Raw genomic sequence first — 13,993 nt, forward strand, 5'->3', positions numbered from 1 at the left:
ACTTCGAATTATGCTTGTTTTTAACGGACATTTTATGACGCGGGATGAGCAATGGTTGGCTGTACATCTGTACCTATCTTTACGTAAAGATACGCTGGAATAGTCCGTTTGAAGCTCGATCAGTGTCGAATTTACCTAGGAAGTAGAGGCTTTGAACTGGGAAAATGCAGAAAGGCTAATATGCAAACCTGTAAATTCTGAAAATAAGAGGTTATTGTTTTAAAATATAAGTCGGCGCATCTCTGGATTTCCTCGCTTTGGTCTATTCTGTCTAGTTTAACCCTGATTATGCTGGAGGATATAGATGTGAGACCGAATTGATGGGAGATCCGTCCCGAATTCTCAGCCCGGAGGTGGATGTTGGCCAGTTGAGTGAGAAAGGGAGGGAGGAAGAGGGAATCTAATTATATATTAATGTGTTGTTTAAGACGCAATTATGAATTAAAATAAAAGTGATGAAGCAGTACAAGTACAACAATTGTTGTGCGTCTTATCGACCATTGGATTTCCAGATGCGGTCTGGTGGCCAACGACCGACATAACTGGACAACATACAGGGCTCAACAGTGCGGATTTATCTCTGCTCCACACTCTCAATCCCATACCCCTGACAAACAAGTAGGACATAATCTTCTACCAGATTTAATTGACAAGAACAGATAGAAATGTTAACATGACCCTTCGACTCAAAGTTACTGCTGATGATCTTCTCTGTTAAAGCTCCTATTAGGTTAGGAGAAGGAAGATGTGTTGCTACTTACCCGGACTCCCTTGCGCTCTCTGACCGGAACCTTACTAGATCTGCACGGGACTGCGGTTTCTCGGGAATCCCGGCTAGCAGACCCGAAGGATCCTTTCAATGAGAGCTGTCAGCATACACTAAACCAGAACAAATATCCCGCCCCTCGATCTGTGGAGCTGCAACTCGCCGGCTTGATCATCGGGAATTCCGCGCGGTCCTATCGCCACGCTCACTCAACGCTTATTTTAAGCAGTCCCTTGGGTAGCGGACCATTTGCTTTCATTCCAGATATGCAGATTCTGATGAATTGGTGAGAGCACACCTGGAGTAAGGCATAACGTTTTGGTCCTAGGTGCTCAGGGAATGTTTTCTAGGTAAATTTATGAAAACAGGGGGTATCTTATGAGGAGAGGTTGAACTGGTTATGTCTGCAGTTGTTGAAGCCAGGAAAAATGAAAGTTTACATCTAACTGAAAATAAGCATCAGAGAGGAATTAATTATATAAATATTGAAATAATATTTCTTCTCATGCTGAAACTTAGAATTTGGGGGAATTGTTTCAGAATAAGGGGCCATCCATTTAAGACAGAGTTGAAGATGAATTTCTTCCCTCCCAGCGTTGTGAATCATTCTGATTCCTTGGCCCAGAGCGTTGAGGAGGTTGAGTCATTCAATACGGTCAAGGCTGAGGTTGATACGTATTGGGATTATAGCAGACAAAGGAGAAAGCGTTGTGGTCAAACGATCCGCCGTGATAACGCTGAACGGGAGATTAGGTTTACGGCGTGACATAGTCAATACTCGGTCCTATTCCTAAAATAAATCACACAAACATGAGGTTCTCGTGTTCAAGAAAATTGTCTTGGAAGGAATTTGCTATCTTAAGGCACAAGTATCAATAGAGGACAGATTATATTTGGAAATGAGACAAAATCTGGAGGGGTGTAGAGGTTATGTAGATAGGAAAGAAGTGTATGGTTTAATCAGAGATGTTTGACGGCAAATGGACAGTGGTTGAGCTGAGTCCAGTGATGTTGTAATATCTCTTCCTTGGTAATGTTATGACAGGCAGATAGTTTGATTCAAAGATCTAACAATCGGGTTCAGCCTCAGACAGTTACAAGGGAGGCAGCCAATGGCAGGGGCCAAGAGCAATGACTTTGGCCTTCCCGATTGGAGAAAATTTCTACACATCCACTCCTGGATGTTGGGCAAGCAATGTGAAAACTTAGATTCAGAGGTACAAAGTTCAACGTGCCTCGTTTAAAAAAAATAGTATTTTTTTTTAATTTATCCATGTTCAATTGACTTCAGCTTCAACTTCTGGAAAATCCACACTATCACAAGTGTAAATAATACTCACTGTTCCTGTCAATCCCAGACTCACCTCCCAGATCAGGCCATCTAAACAATACCTTTGCTGGGTTCGAATTGGAACATAGAACCATATCGTTATTTTACTGCTGCTCTTGCTTCTATTTGTCAGTCGGGGAGGGTGTCGAATTTGAATTACATGTGTTAACCTGTGTGCGATTTCCATCTGGACGTGTTACATTGGTATTTTACCAATTTTCCCACATCACACTGAGAATTTTCGTACAAGTGCATATTTGTTCTGATTATAATCTAACAAAATTACACTTACATTTATTTGAATGAAAAAGCGGTAAATTACCATAATAGGTTTAAATAGTCTGCAATTATACAGGACTCTGCCTGGAGTTTTCATGTTCTCCCAGTGGTCGCGTGCGTTCTCCCCCCCCCCCCCCCCACCACCCCCAATCCACCAAGTACGCTGCATTCCTCTCAGATTAGCCAATCTAAATGTTCATGGTGTGTAGGTGAAAGTTGACGGGAAAATGCGCGGAAATAAAATGAGATTAGTGCAATTGACTGGGTGCTGGGTCGAAGAGCCGTCCCCGTGCATTATGACGATGTATCTACAATTATTCTATCAGCAGATCCTATTCCATCAAACAGACCTGCAAAAGTAAATTAAGCGAACGTCTGAGAGATACCCGCTGAAATTTTTCCTCTGTCAGCATTTGCTAAAATTCTTTGCATCAGAGATTTGTGTTTCACATTAAGCAAAGAACAACTTCGGAGGTCTCAATGTTGATCCACAGCACAATTTTGTGTTATGTATTGAATGCATTCGTTTACCCTCTACGGAAATTCTAAAAATAGCAAAATATTTTCGCGTCAGTTTTCTGATCTCAGAAAATGAAAATGTCGCATTTGTTCATGATTTTTGGTAACGCCAAAATGCTTTGCTGCCAATCAACTATTTTGATGCGCCTTTACTGTGGTAAAGGATGTGGTGAGTCTGATAAGACTAAGACTTTTTTAACTGATTCGGAGAGATTTTCGCATTCAAACTTCAGAATTTATATTTCAACAGGGCAGACAGGTGGGCGAACTGCGTCCACACATGGCCCATCCTGTGGAGTTGGGACGCTGTCATTACTTTTGAATGATCAAAGGAAAGTTAATGATTTTTTCGGCAGAAGCAAAACAAGAATTCTGCTGGTGGAAATACAAAGTAGAAAAAAAGAACAGAAAGCACTGGAAATACTCTGCAGACCAGGTCGAACACACGGGAAGAACACAGAAGAAAGTTCTTCGAAACCTGCCTGTTCTGTTTTTAATCTTTTAAAAATTTACAGCATGTTCTTTTTTTAAAAAAAATTTGAAATCTTCAGCGAGTCCAAGGAATTTCCAGAATGATATTTTCGACTAGAAAGTGGTTATACCAATGTTTGTGAGGTTCGTGCGGTACAAGGCTTCAAAAAATGGTCTTACATTTTCCCCACGGATATGATCGGAGCTGAGATTTCTCATCCTCCTGTCCGACCCACAGGAAAGTACACAGTGTAGAAACATATCAGAATTTGAAAACGCTGCCAGGATCAGCGAGCTGCGTCCCATAACGTGCACGGCGGGAGACTTCGCAAACGAATTACACCGATGTTCGTTGCCCAGGCAACGTCCATCTTGACCTTGCAACTGGAGACACAAGGGACAGCAAAAGCTGAAATTTGGAGCAAAAACAAAATAAATTGCTGGAGTAAACTTCAGGTCTCGTGACCTGATTCGGGTCACGACCCGAAAGGCTGACCATTTATTTCCTTCCACAGATGCTGCTTACCTAGCGGAGTTCTTCCAGCAGTTTTGTTTTATGATCTTCCAATTGTCTGCCATTATACCATAAAGGGAATTTAACTCTCAAAAGAGTGACCTATATGAGTGAACGTCATACTCTCCCGAATCTCCCTTACTCTCCATTAGTAGACTGATTATCTAAAGATAAAAAAAATAGAGTATTCATAGAAGAATCCCTTAACATTTAAAATGATGTCGGGCGCCTATTCATTCTTTCTCCATTCCTCACACGCACATCATTGTGGAGAAGAAATATATTGGTATGACTCAAGGAATGGCTGGATAACAAGTAAACAGACAGGAAACATTGAAAGGGTGTTTTCTGGTTGGCAAGATGTAGCGGCTGACATGCCATAAGGATAGATCTGTGACCTCAACTTTTTGGAATTTATATAAGCAAGAAACGGAGGAAGTATGATTTACTTAAGAGATATACGTTGAAAAGTAAGGAAATACACAGATCCTGTAATAAGATATAGAATAAATGATTGAGCAAAGAGCTGAGTGATGTAGGGAAATGTGCAGTTGCCCGCTTTAGCGGGGAAAAATTGTAAAATATCAAAATGACGAGAGATTCCAGGAGCTCTTGGTTTCTCTTGAATAATTTGGAGAAAGCTAGTATGCAGGTACTGTACAGTAGTTAGAAAGCAAACAGGGATTTATTTACTCACACAAGAGATTTTGCAGATGTTGGAGATCCAGAGAAACACACACAAAATGCTCCAGAAATTCTGCAGATCAGGCAGCATCTATGGAAATAAAAAAACTTCAGGCCGAGACCCTTCACCAGAAAAGTTATTTATTGCTAGCAGAATTGAACCCAAAAGTCGGGTGCTTATGCTTCAGTCGTGCAGAGTATTGTTAAGACCACAGCTAGAGTACCGTGTTCTGAAACAAAAAGAGAAAGCAGCATTTGTAGTTGGGAACGCGGAATTTGGACAGCAGACAGCCATGATCTTATCACGTGGCGGAGCAGCGCCCTTGAACAGAGTGGCCTAATACGTACATTTATCTATATTTAAAGCAAAATGTAAACTAGATATGATATCCATTGATTTTAAATGTTGTGCAAATAAATGTCAGCAATGCAACAAAACCAGGACTGGTTTGGGTGTACATATTACACTGGGACGCAGGCTATAGTTGGCAATGCTTTAGCTTTCTAACTACAAATAAAGAACATGTTCCGGGTTTACATAGTATGCAATTGACAGTGAGGAATTGGGAAAAGACTTCTTCTGATTGCTTATCTCACGCATTCCCATTTTAGGTTAAGTTTTCGGTTTCAGAGTACAATCTAAAAGTTCCTTTTAAGTTCTGCTTAAATAAGTAACGTCTAACACTGACTCCAGCCTCAACTTTGACACCGACCACCGCCGACTCCATCCTTGTATATTAGCACAATTCTATACCAACATCGCCTTTCATTGCTGTCTTTGTTGCGTTTGGTAGATTGCAGAATCTTGAACGGTGTTCCTCGCTTGCATCGAAGAATAAACAAAGATGAAGAGAAATACATAAACAATTGATTAGCCTGGGGATAGGGGTTGTAGTTCGAGACTTGTTTATAGCTCCGCTGGAATACAGCGTGTTCCGCGAGAAGTTGGACGTTTAAGTGACTAACTGTTGAAATTATCGACCGCGGGAAATATCATACTGAAGTTTAGCGCGTCGCGTTCACCAACACTGCAGTGAGTCTGCTCGAGGATCACACGCCATACTCAGCCACAGAATCTCTCCTAGTATCTTCATCTATCTTTTCTCGCGTGTGACAGGTGTGCCTGCATGTTGTGTTCTGGCTTCAGTTTTACAGCCGCCAGTTTTCTTTTACCTCCATTCGGATTCAATTCCTTTTCTCCTCTGAACTGAAAGAGAATTTGCATAAATGGACGTCTATTTATAACACTATATTGGAATTGTTAGCAAACGATAAAATAGATTATATCACTCCTCCAATTAAAAACACATTATTTACATAAAAGCACTTGAAAAAAGTGTATAACCTCATCAGTGGAGCGCACAATGATTTGCTAACGGTCTGTTGTAGCACTGTTTAAATTGATGTTTCCGATAATGAATTCGCGCATCGCTAACGAATACCACATTACTGAACAGACAATGGACTGAAACTCCTAGCCTAGAACACAGAACACCTTTGAACAAAAAGGGAATCCAGACACTCTGATCAAAATATTTCATTTCTCAGTCTATCTGGGTATCCCAAAGTATCCCAACTTTGCCTCATCGGAATTTTCCCACCATATCGACTTTTTTTTAGCTTGCAATTGGATTGTGCCTTTATGACCACGGAATAAGGCAAGTGTGCGGAATTCTTGGAGTGTAGTCGCTCTTGTCAGCAAGTGACAATTTGTAAATATGTCTAGGTCATTTCTAAATTTATTTAAAATTGTAAAAACTAGATCTCCATACCGGTAACATATCAAAACTTAAGTATATTTTATGTCTGACAACGGTTTCTGTTTTTTTTTAAAAAGTGCGAAATATGGTGAATGCAGTCTGTTGCGGGCTTTTATGAACAAGTGTTTATTCAACTGAGGCGTCTCTAAACCGAGAGATGATTCAAGATTGTTTAATATCATTTTCTGTACACAAGTGTAAGGAGAACGAAATGATTGTTACACCGGATACAATACAGCACAGATAACTCAACAATAATAATCAAAAATACAATAAAATATAAGTATATATAAGTTTATATATTGATCTTATATCCATAAATTGACGCTAGGGTGTTAATAAGATTTCTGACGGGAAATAATAAAGTAGTGGTGCAGTTAGTGGGTGGAGGTGTTAATCAGCCTTACTGCTTGGGGGAAAGTAATTGTTTTTTAGTCTGGTGATCCTGGCGTGGGTGCTACGTAGCCTCGTCTCTGATGGGGGTGGCGGGGTGGGCGAAGCGGTGGGACAGTCCATGATCAGGGTTGCGGAATCCTTCATGATGCTACTAGCCCTTTTCCAGCGCCTTACTGAATTTTCCGAATTCCTCACTGAAACTGAATTATTGACCGATATATTTTCCCCCTGTAGGAACTGCCAGGATTTAAATCACTTAGCCTCTCGGGGAGGCGATTGCATTAACTGCTGGCGGGCTTTGAAAGCTCCGTGCTAAGAGTTGTGCCGCCCTTTCGCTCAGAGCTGTTCCTGTGACTGGTTCGCCACCTTGTTCCAATGATCTTCGCTGATGTCAGTCAGACACCCAGCAGCTTGCGGCACTCTCCTGATTTGACGGGAACCGCTGAGCAGAAAAAAGAGATAGCGAATAAGGTGTTCCTTCATCTCTTAAGTAGGCGGGCGAGAGTCGGATTTCCAGTGACGATCAAAACGGAACGCCAGCCCACTAACCAAACACAAATAAAAACTTCATTGCCGATTACTACCAGTGAATTATTGACTTTTATCTCCTCATCTCCAGAAGGGATCATGAGCAAGATCTTTGGAGGGTTGTTGGCACAACACATTTTAATGGTCAAAGACCGGTAGGAATGGTCACCGGCTCTGCCACCAACTTGCTGCATGCTGGTCGTGTCTGTATTCCCGTCCAAATCTGTCACAAAGAGAAAAAGGGGCGTCCACGAAATCATACACAGCATAAAAAGAGCAAGTAGATCCTTAGTAATACAAACAAATATGGACAACATTTACTCCCATCGTTATCGTGCTGATAAGATACTGGGAGCAACTTCTACTGGCAGAGAGAGCCTACATACCGGAGACGGTATGATCAGCACGTCTAAACCCCTGGCTTTCTCCATCGAGCGAATTATGGCCAGAACTCCAGAACCAAAGTGTGCCCCCTACCCGAACCTACTGCAAGGAGCGGTGGCCAAGGGCGAACCAAAGCACGTGTTCCACCTGAATTCTTCGGTACCTTGCATGATCCCACTTTTGTCCTTGGCTTATGAAAACAGCTCGAAGGGTGGCCTGCCCGGCGCCGAGCACCGCAAAAGCCACCTGGAGACTTCCTACGACTGCAGACACGACTTGGTCAACTGCAGCTTGTCGTCCAAAGCGGACGGGGCTAGCCTCTCGCCGCCGCTGGAGCAGTACAGACTCATTCGGCCGCGCGTGGTCAACCAATCGTCCTTTCATGCAATGGGAGCTCTGTGTTACCTGAACTGCGGCGACGGGCCATGCCCTCCTCCAGCCGCCGCCACCATCTTCAACGTGCACCCAATGGCTTCCTATCTGCTGGGCTCCCCCCTCGGCGTGCTCGGCGATAAGAACAAACTGGGGCTGTCCTCGATGGAGAGGTATCCGACGGCTTTCAAAGACCTCACTTCCTCCCAACTCCAGCACTGCGTGAAGGAGAACGCGCACTTTCTGTCGGAAAAACTGGCCCTGAAGAATTCGTCCAAACTTAACAGCAGCTCCCCAAACAGCAGACCCAAAGTTTTCACCTGCGAAGTGTGTGGAAAGGTAAGTGGCTCGCTCTCTTCCGCTCTCCGTCTCCTGTTTAATCGCATGCCGTCAAAAGCGACCAATTTCAGCGAATCTAATTCTGTTGCCCGGCACCTTTTGTGTTTTTAAAGGTTTTTAACGCACATTATAACTTAACCCGTCACATGCCGGTTCATACGGGAGCCAGACCATTCGTTTGCAAAGTCTGTGGCAAAGGCTTCCGTCAAGCCAGCACCCTGTGCCGACACAAGATCATTCACACCCAGGTACGTTGGCCCCCTTACTCCGTTTGAACGCCTTTGTAAACTCACCAGTTCACGTGCCGGCCTTAAAATGTGGGAGCGGTTCTGTACAGATGCACGGTCCTTTAGCTAAGTTCTTTAGTCGCGTAGCCTGTAATCAGGTTTGATAACGTTACAGGACACTTTAACCATTTGGAGTGATCCGGCAAAGCCGAATCAAGAGGAGCCCACGATATGAAACTGACGTGATTTAGTCCACATTGTATAATGTGAGATGGCCATCAGTTGATTATAATATTGCTGGAGAACTCTGGATTTCAGCTAGTTTTACAGTGGTTAAAATATGAAACAGCTGCAAAGTAAACATTAAATGATCTGAGTTTCGGCAGAATTGAAACAGGCACCCATCTTCGACCTTTCGGTCCAAGAACGCCCTTTCTTACTCCCGCTCTGTAACCTCTGACCGCCTGCCGCTAGCATTCAAAGCAGCGTCAGTGGCGTGAAGCGATGCGGGACACGTCTCGACATTTACTCGGTAACGTGCGAAACTAGCAGAAACCATGCACCTAACATGTCTGGAGTACCCGGCGGGGCATTTTACACCAATGTAACTTCAATGACGATGCCCTACATTGTTTTTATAGTCCGTTTTGTTGGTCTGCTGGAAAATATCAACATGCGCGGGATTTGTTTGAGGGCAGATGTGAGCAGTGATTTTTATCGTTCGGGCGCTCAAAGTGTCGAACCGAACTACTGTTCTCTGCAGCTAAACCCTGAACATATTTACTGATGTTACGTTTGCATCACTTGGCAGGAAAAACCTCACAAGTGCAACCAGTGCGGCAAAGCGTTCAACAGAAGTTCCACACTCAATACTCACACCAGAATCCACGCCGGCTACAAACCCTTTGTTTGCGAGTTCTGTGGGAAGGGATTTCACCAAAAAGGTAATAACACTGGTGGGAGAATATCAAAACATCCGCGCCATAAATGAACAAGAGGCACTTGAGCGCAGCATAGATACTGCATGTATTCCGTTAGTTAGCCCAACATTGGACTTACTAATGTAATGCATATATGCTGAATTTTATACACGATAAATTAAAACAAACTTGTATACCCAGTCTTACATGTAAATCACGTGAATTTTATATGAAGATTCATTTCATTGCATTTTTTTCCAGAGATTGTGAGTTTCAAAACAGCCACAGATATATTTAACAACAGTTATTCAGTTTCATGCAGCTAAAAGTAGTAGTAAGTTTTGTTAAAGAATCTTACTTTGGATTTTGTTCAGTATTAAATCCCAATCTTGCAGGTAACTACAAGAACCACAAGCTGACTCACAGCGGGGAGAAACAGTTCAAGTGCAGCATTTGCAACAAGGCCTTTCACCAGATCTACAACCTCACCTTCCATATGCACACCCACAACGACAAGAAACCCTTCACCTGCTCCACCTGTGGCAAGGGGTTCTGCCGGAACTTTGATCTGAAAAAACACGTCAGGAAGTTACACGACAACGGCCCAGGATCTCGTTCGTCCACCGCAGACTTTCCATTGGATGAACAGCCTAGGAAATAAGGCTTACAGATATGCACAGACGTATATAAATCCCGTAACTCCTTTTTAAAAAAAAAATTTGCATGCAGAATTATATTATATACAGAAATGAATATAGACTCATGTACGGAGATTGTTGAGTTTTATCTGAAAAGTTCGGGACAAAAAGTAAATTCATCTCAACTTCGGAGAGATGTAAAAACGTTTAATGTATTTATTTGGATTCTATTCGTTTGCTGCTGCATGGATTTTGTCCGTTTGGATTTTTTCCCCACTTTCATCTAATCGCTCATTAGATTCGCGCTCAATAGCCATAAACGGAGAAATTGGGTCTGGGTTGTTAAATTGATCGCTCGCTCGCTGTCTCCATGTAAAAGTAACCGGCTCCCTTCGTTCTTACGCTACAAAATGGTCCATACATACCAGGAAGAGAAATCATTGCGACGGGACTCCGATGTATCTTATGGTGATCAAATAAATTCTCGTAATTCTTTAGTTACTGTGAGTTTCTGCTTGTTTGGAGAAAGTGATTTATGAGTGAAATAATTTAGAGATTTACTTGATATAACTTGCTTCTCTGTTACACAAATGTAATTATGTTCAAACTGGCGTAATGGGAATAAAATTGGTTAGGGTAGGGTTAATGTACATATGTGCCTGTGGGACGAAGTCGACTCGGTGGGCCGAAGGGCCTGTTTAAACCTCTATGACTGACACCTCTCAATATCGTTATGCTATATGCTTTAAGTGCTAGTTACGCTGGACACTATATATTGCAATTTAAGGGAGAAAAATTCCTCCAGCTTTTTTCATGTGGTTGTGGTAATAGCAAATTTAAACAACTTGCTTTGTGCTGCTGACAAGACGTGAGTAGAAGCGCACGTTTTAACAGCGGGGTAGAGATTCGGTGCTGCGAGTGGAATGGAAAGGTGGGAGAGTGAAACTTTAGAAAAAAATATACAAATATTGTCTGTGGAACGGCGTGACCAACATTATATAAAACTCTCGATTTTTTTCAAAATAATGCGACGAACTGTCCTTTTCCCTCTTCAGTTGTGTTACGTTAGTTAAAATAAATAGTGAATAAATTGGGTTAGAGACGATTCATTTGAAGGCATAAACACCAACAAATATGGAGTGCTGAGGGGAGAAAAGTTGTATATTCTAAAAGGCAGTTTTAAACAGTAAGAAAACAACTTAACATCTAACGAGCATTCTTCAAATATATTTTAATTTTTGGCGAGAGAAGTGAAGTTATTTTGTCCCCACATCTTTTTTCCGGAAGAGTTTGCGTAAATAAAATGTGATCTGTAATATCAATAAGGACAGACCAACACAATTGAAATGACTGGTTCCTCGATGTGGAACGGAGATACACTTAAGGTCAAGGTATCAGCTTTCTTCATTGGTTTGACGCAAACCTAGAGTTTATTATTGACAATTTTAATAAAGCCACCGTTTGCTATTAAATCTCTATATGCCCAGCGGCCTAAACAGAAAGCTACACGATCCTAATACAGTATTGTACTGGAGAGGCTCGGTGGATTTTTAAATTTGCGAAGAACGAAACGAGACATGGGATCGATTAGATAGCACTCCCAGAGCTGGAACAGACTCCGCGGGCTGAACGGCCTCTTTCTATTGGTGTGAAGCTTTAGGCTTCTTGTTCGGAACGCTGTTACGTCAATGACTTCAAGTAACTGACAGCAGGTACAAAGTTCTTTACAGGGTGGTTATACTTCTAAACAGGGATTCTCACAAATCAACCTCTCGATTAAAACGAATTATACTTTTAAATAATTTATAAGAAATGTAAAAATTATACATTTGCTTAGACGAGAAAAGAAAGCCCCGTAGGTACTTAAGCATAATTGTTGAAAAAAAGATGTCATTTGTTAAAATTCACAATAACGAACGATACTGACTGCCTTTGTCTCATGTATATTAACCTCAGACAGCTCAATTTGCGTAAATATTAACTAACGGTCCACGACTTCAAACTGGAAGTGTCAAATGTACTGAATGAATAAGATAGCAATGAATTACGGAGTAAAAACAGGGAGAAATGGTTCATCTGGTGGATGTTAATTGTGCATTACTGCTGCCCACCTAAATGAGAAGGACAGTGTCCATAGGAGGGTGGTGACTACTTATTTTCCTTTCAATATGCGGGTCCTTCCTGTGATTCCGCCGTCAGCGGTGAAAATGGTACTTGTTGGCTAATTATCGCCTAGAGCTGGCAACGAGCTATCACAGCAGCAAATGATCATTTCCAAATCCAATGAAATTCATGCTAGTCACACAGTCCACTTTCTCCAGAGGAGGAGAGGCTGATTAACATGGAGCTCTCCTCGCAGAGTAGCTCAATGCGTCGTCGTTCACTGAACTTGAATAAAGGTGGTTTCTAAAGATTAACGCTTCGGAGGCCAGCCCTCTGTTTACAAGGCCTCTCGAGTTAACAGTTTGCAATCCATGAAGAGAAAAAAAACGTGGCTTTCGTGCAAGTCGGTCCTTGTGGCGGGGGTGAGGGGGGGGGGAGGTATAACTTCTAGTTTGTTGGAAAACACTCAGCAACTTCTCCGCCGAAATTCCCGCCAAACTTTCGGTTCCAGTAATGGTTGCTTTATGCATCTTTATTGTATTGCGGCTAAATGATCTTTAATTCGGACACCTTTCCCACGGAATGTAGGTCTCATTGTGGTATTATTGAGCTGGAAAACATGAAATATCCGTCCCGTTATTTACTTTCTACAGGTCTTTACGGAATAATTTCATTCTTTCTTAAGCGCACGCGAAAAAAAAATCACGGATTAATATATACAACAGGGGCTACAATTTATTAAATTAACCACCATTGAAAGTGTCTGATTTGATGTATAGGCCCCTCTTCGCCACAGCACTGTAGGTATTTCATGGTGCTTTATGTTCCAAACAACATTTCGCAGTTTCAATTGAGGAAATGCACTGGGGTCAAGTAATATGAACTAAAATCAGACTGAACTCGCTTTAATGCCAGAACTGCGCATACGCTCTGTTCCCGACACACCGTATAAGAAGATATAAAACCCAGTTGTCAATAATATTGTATTTTAATTGTATGTTGTCATGACATGCGGGGAAAAAGAACTTTTATCCACCTCTTTGGAAATGAGTAAGCGTCCTGCTGGTTATTCCTGTAACCGACTCTTGCAAGATCTATTGCCCGATGAAAAGAAGATACACTCTCTACCATACCATCAGATGCCAACCAGGCGAGAGCTTGGCAAACGCAGCAATAATTAAAACCTATGCTAGAGGAAAGCGAAGAGGTTTCCAGGAAACACAACCAGAGCTATTCAGGGAGACGGGGAGAGGGTGGGGAAACAATTACTCAGTATCCTAGAATGACAGGGCAATTATATTTCACCTGCATTTTGTTTAGACTGTAACCTGTTGGAGTGTCTGCACAATAACGCTGCACGCAACGTTGGCAGGAGCCAACGTGAGTGGACAATAGTAGAATGTGGGAAGGTGAAAAATATATTTACATTGGATTATAAGATTATTCGGGGAACTGGAACATTTCTATTTAGTTAATTTTCAATCAATCTATAACTTGTCAGAAGATAAGATCTTAAGTAACAGGTTGAGATCATTCGACTCTTCTTATCCGATGTGCCTTTCAATAAGATCATGACAGTTTATTTTCCCCTCCTCTGCTAAATTGTGCTATGAATTCTTCAGCCTTTTTATAAATTCCCACTCTTGAACTAGGTCTTACTAAACTTTTCTGCGGCTCTAGCGTGTCGGCGGGGATCGCCCCGACAGCGCACTCCAGCGGAAGCTGGATGGAACTGCAGGAGATGGTGCTCTCAAAGGGCGGGC

At 42.1% G+C, this 13,993-nt stretch overlaps 1 protein-coding gene across 1 annotated transcript; it reads left to right on the forward strand.

The window, feature by feature from the left end:
- The first annotated feature begins 7,439 nt into the window (after positions 1–7,439).
- On the forward strand, positions 7,440–10,590 carry fezf1 (FEZ family zinc finger 1). Its single transcript, XM_073057697.1, has 4 exons — positions 7,440–8,342; positions 8,456–8,590; positions 9,381–9,513; positions 9,885–10,590. The coding sequence occupies exons 1-4, from the start codon at positions 7,440–7,442 to the stop codon at positions 10,148–10,150; spliced, it is 1,437 nt and encodes a 478-aa protein (XP_072913798.1). The 3' UTR covers positions 10,151–10,590.
- Positions 10,591–13,993: the final 3,403 nt, after the last annotated feature.

This window comes from Hemitrygon akajei, chromosome 10 (genome assembly GCF_048418815.1).
Source record: "Hemitrygon akajei chromosome 10, sHemAka1.3, whole genome shotgun sequence".
Lineage (NCBI taxonomy): Eukaryota > Metazoa > Chordata > Chondrichthyes > Myliobatiformes > Dasyatidae > Hemitrygon > Hemitrygon akajei.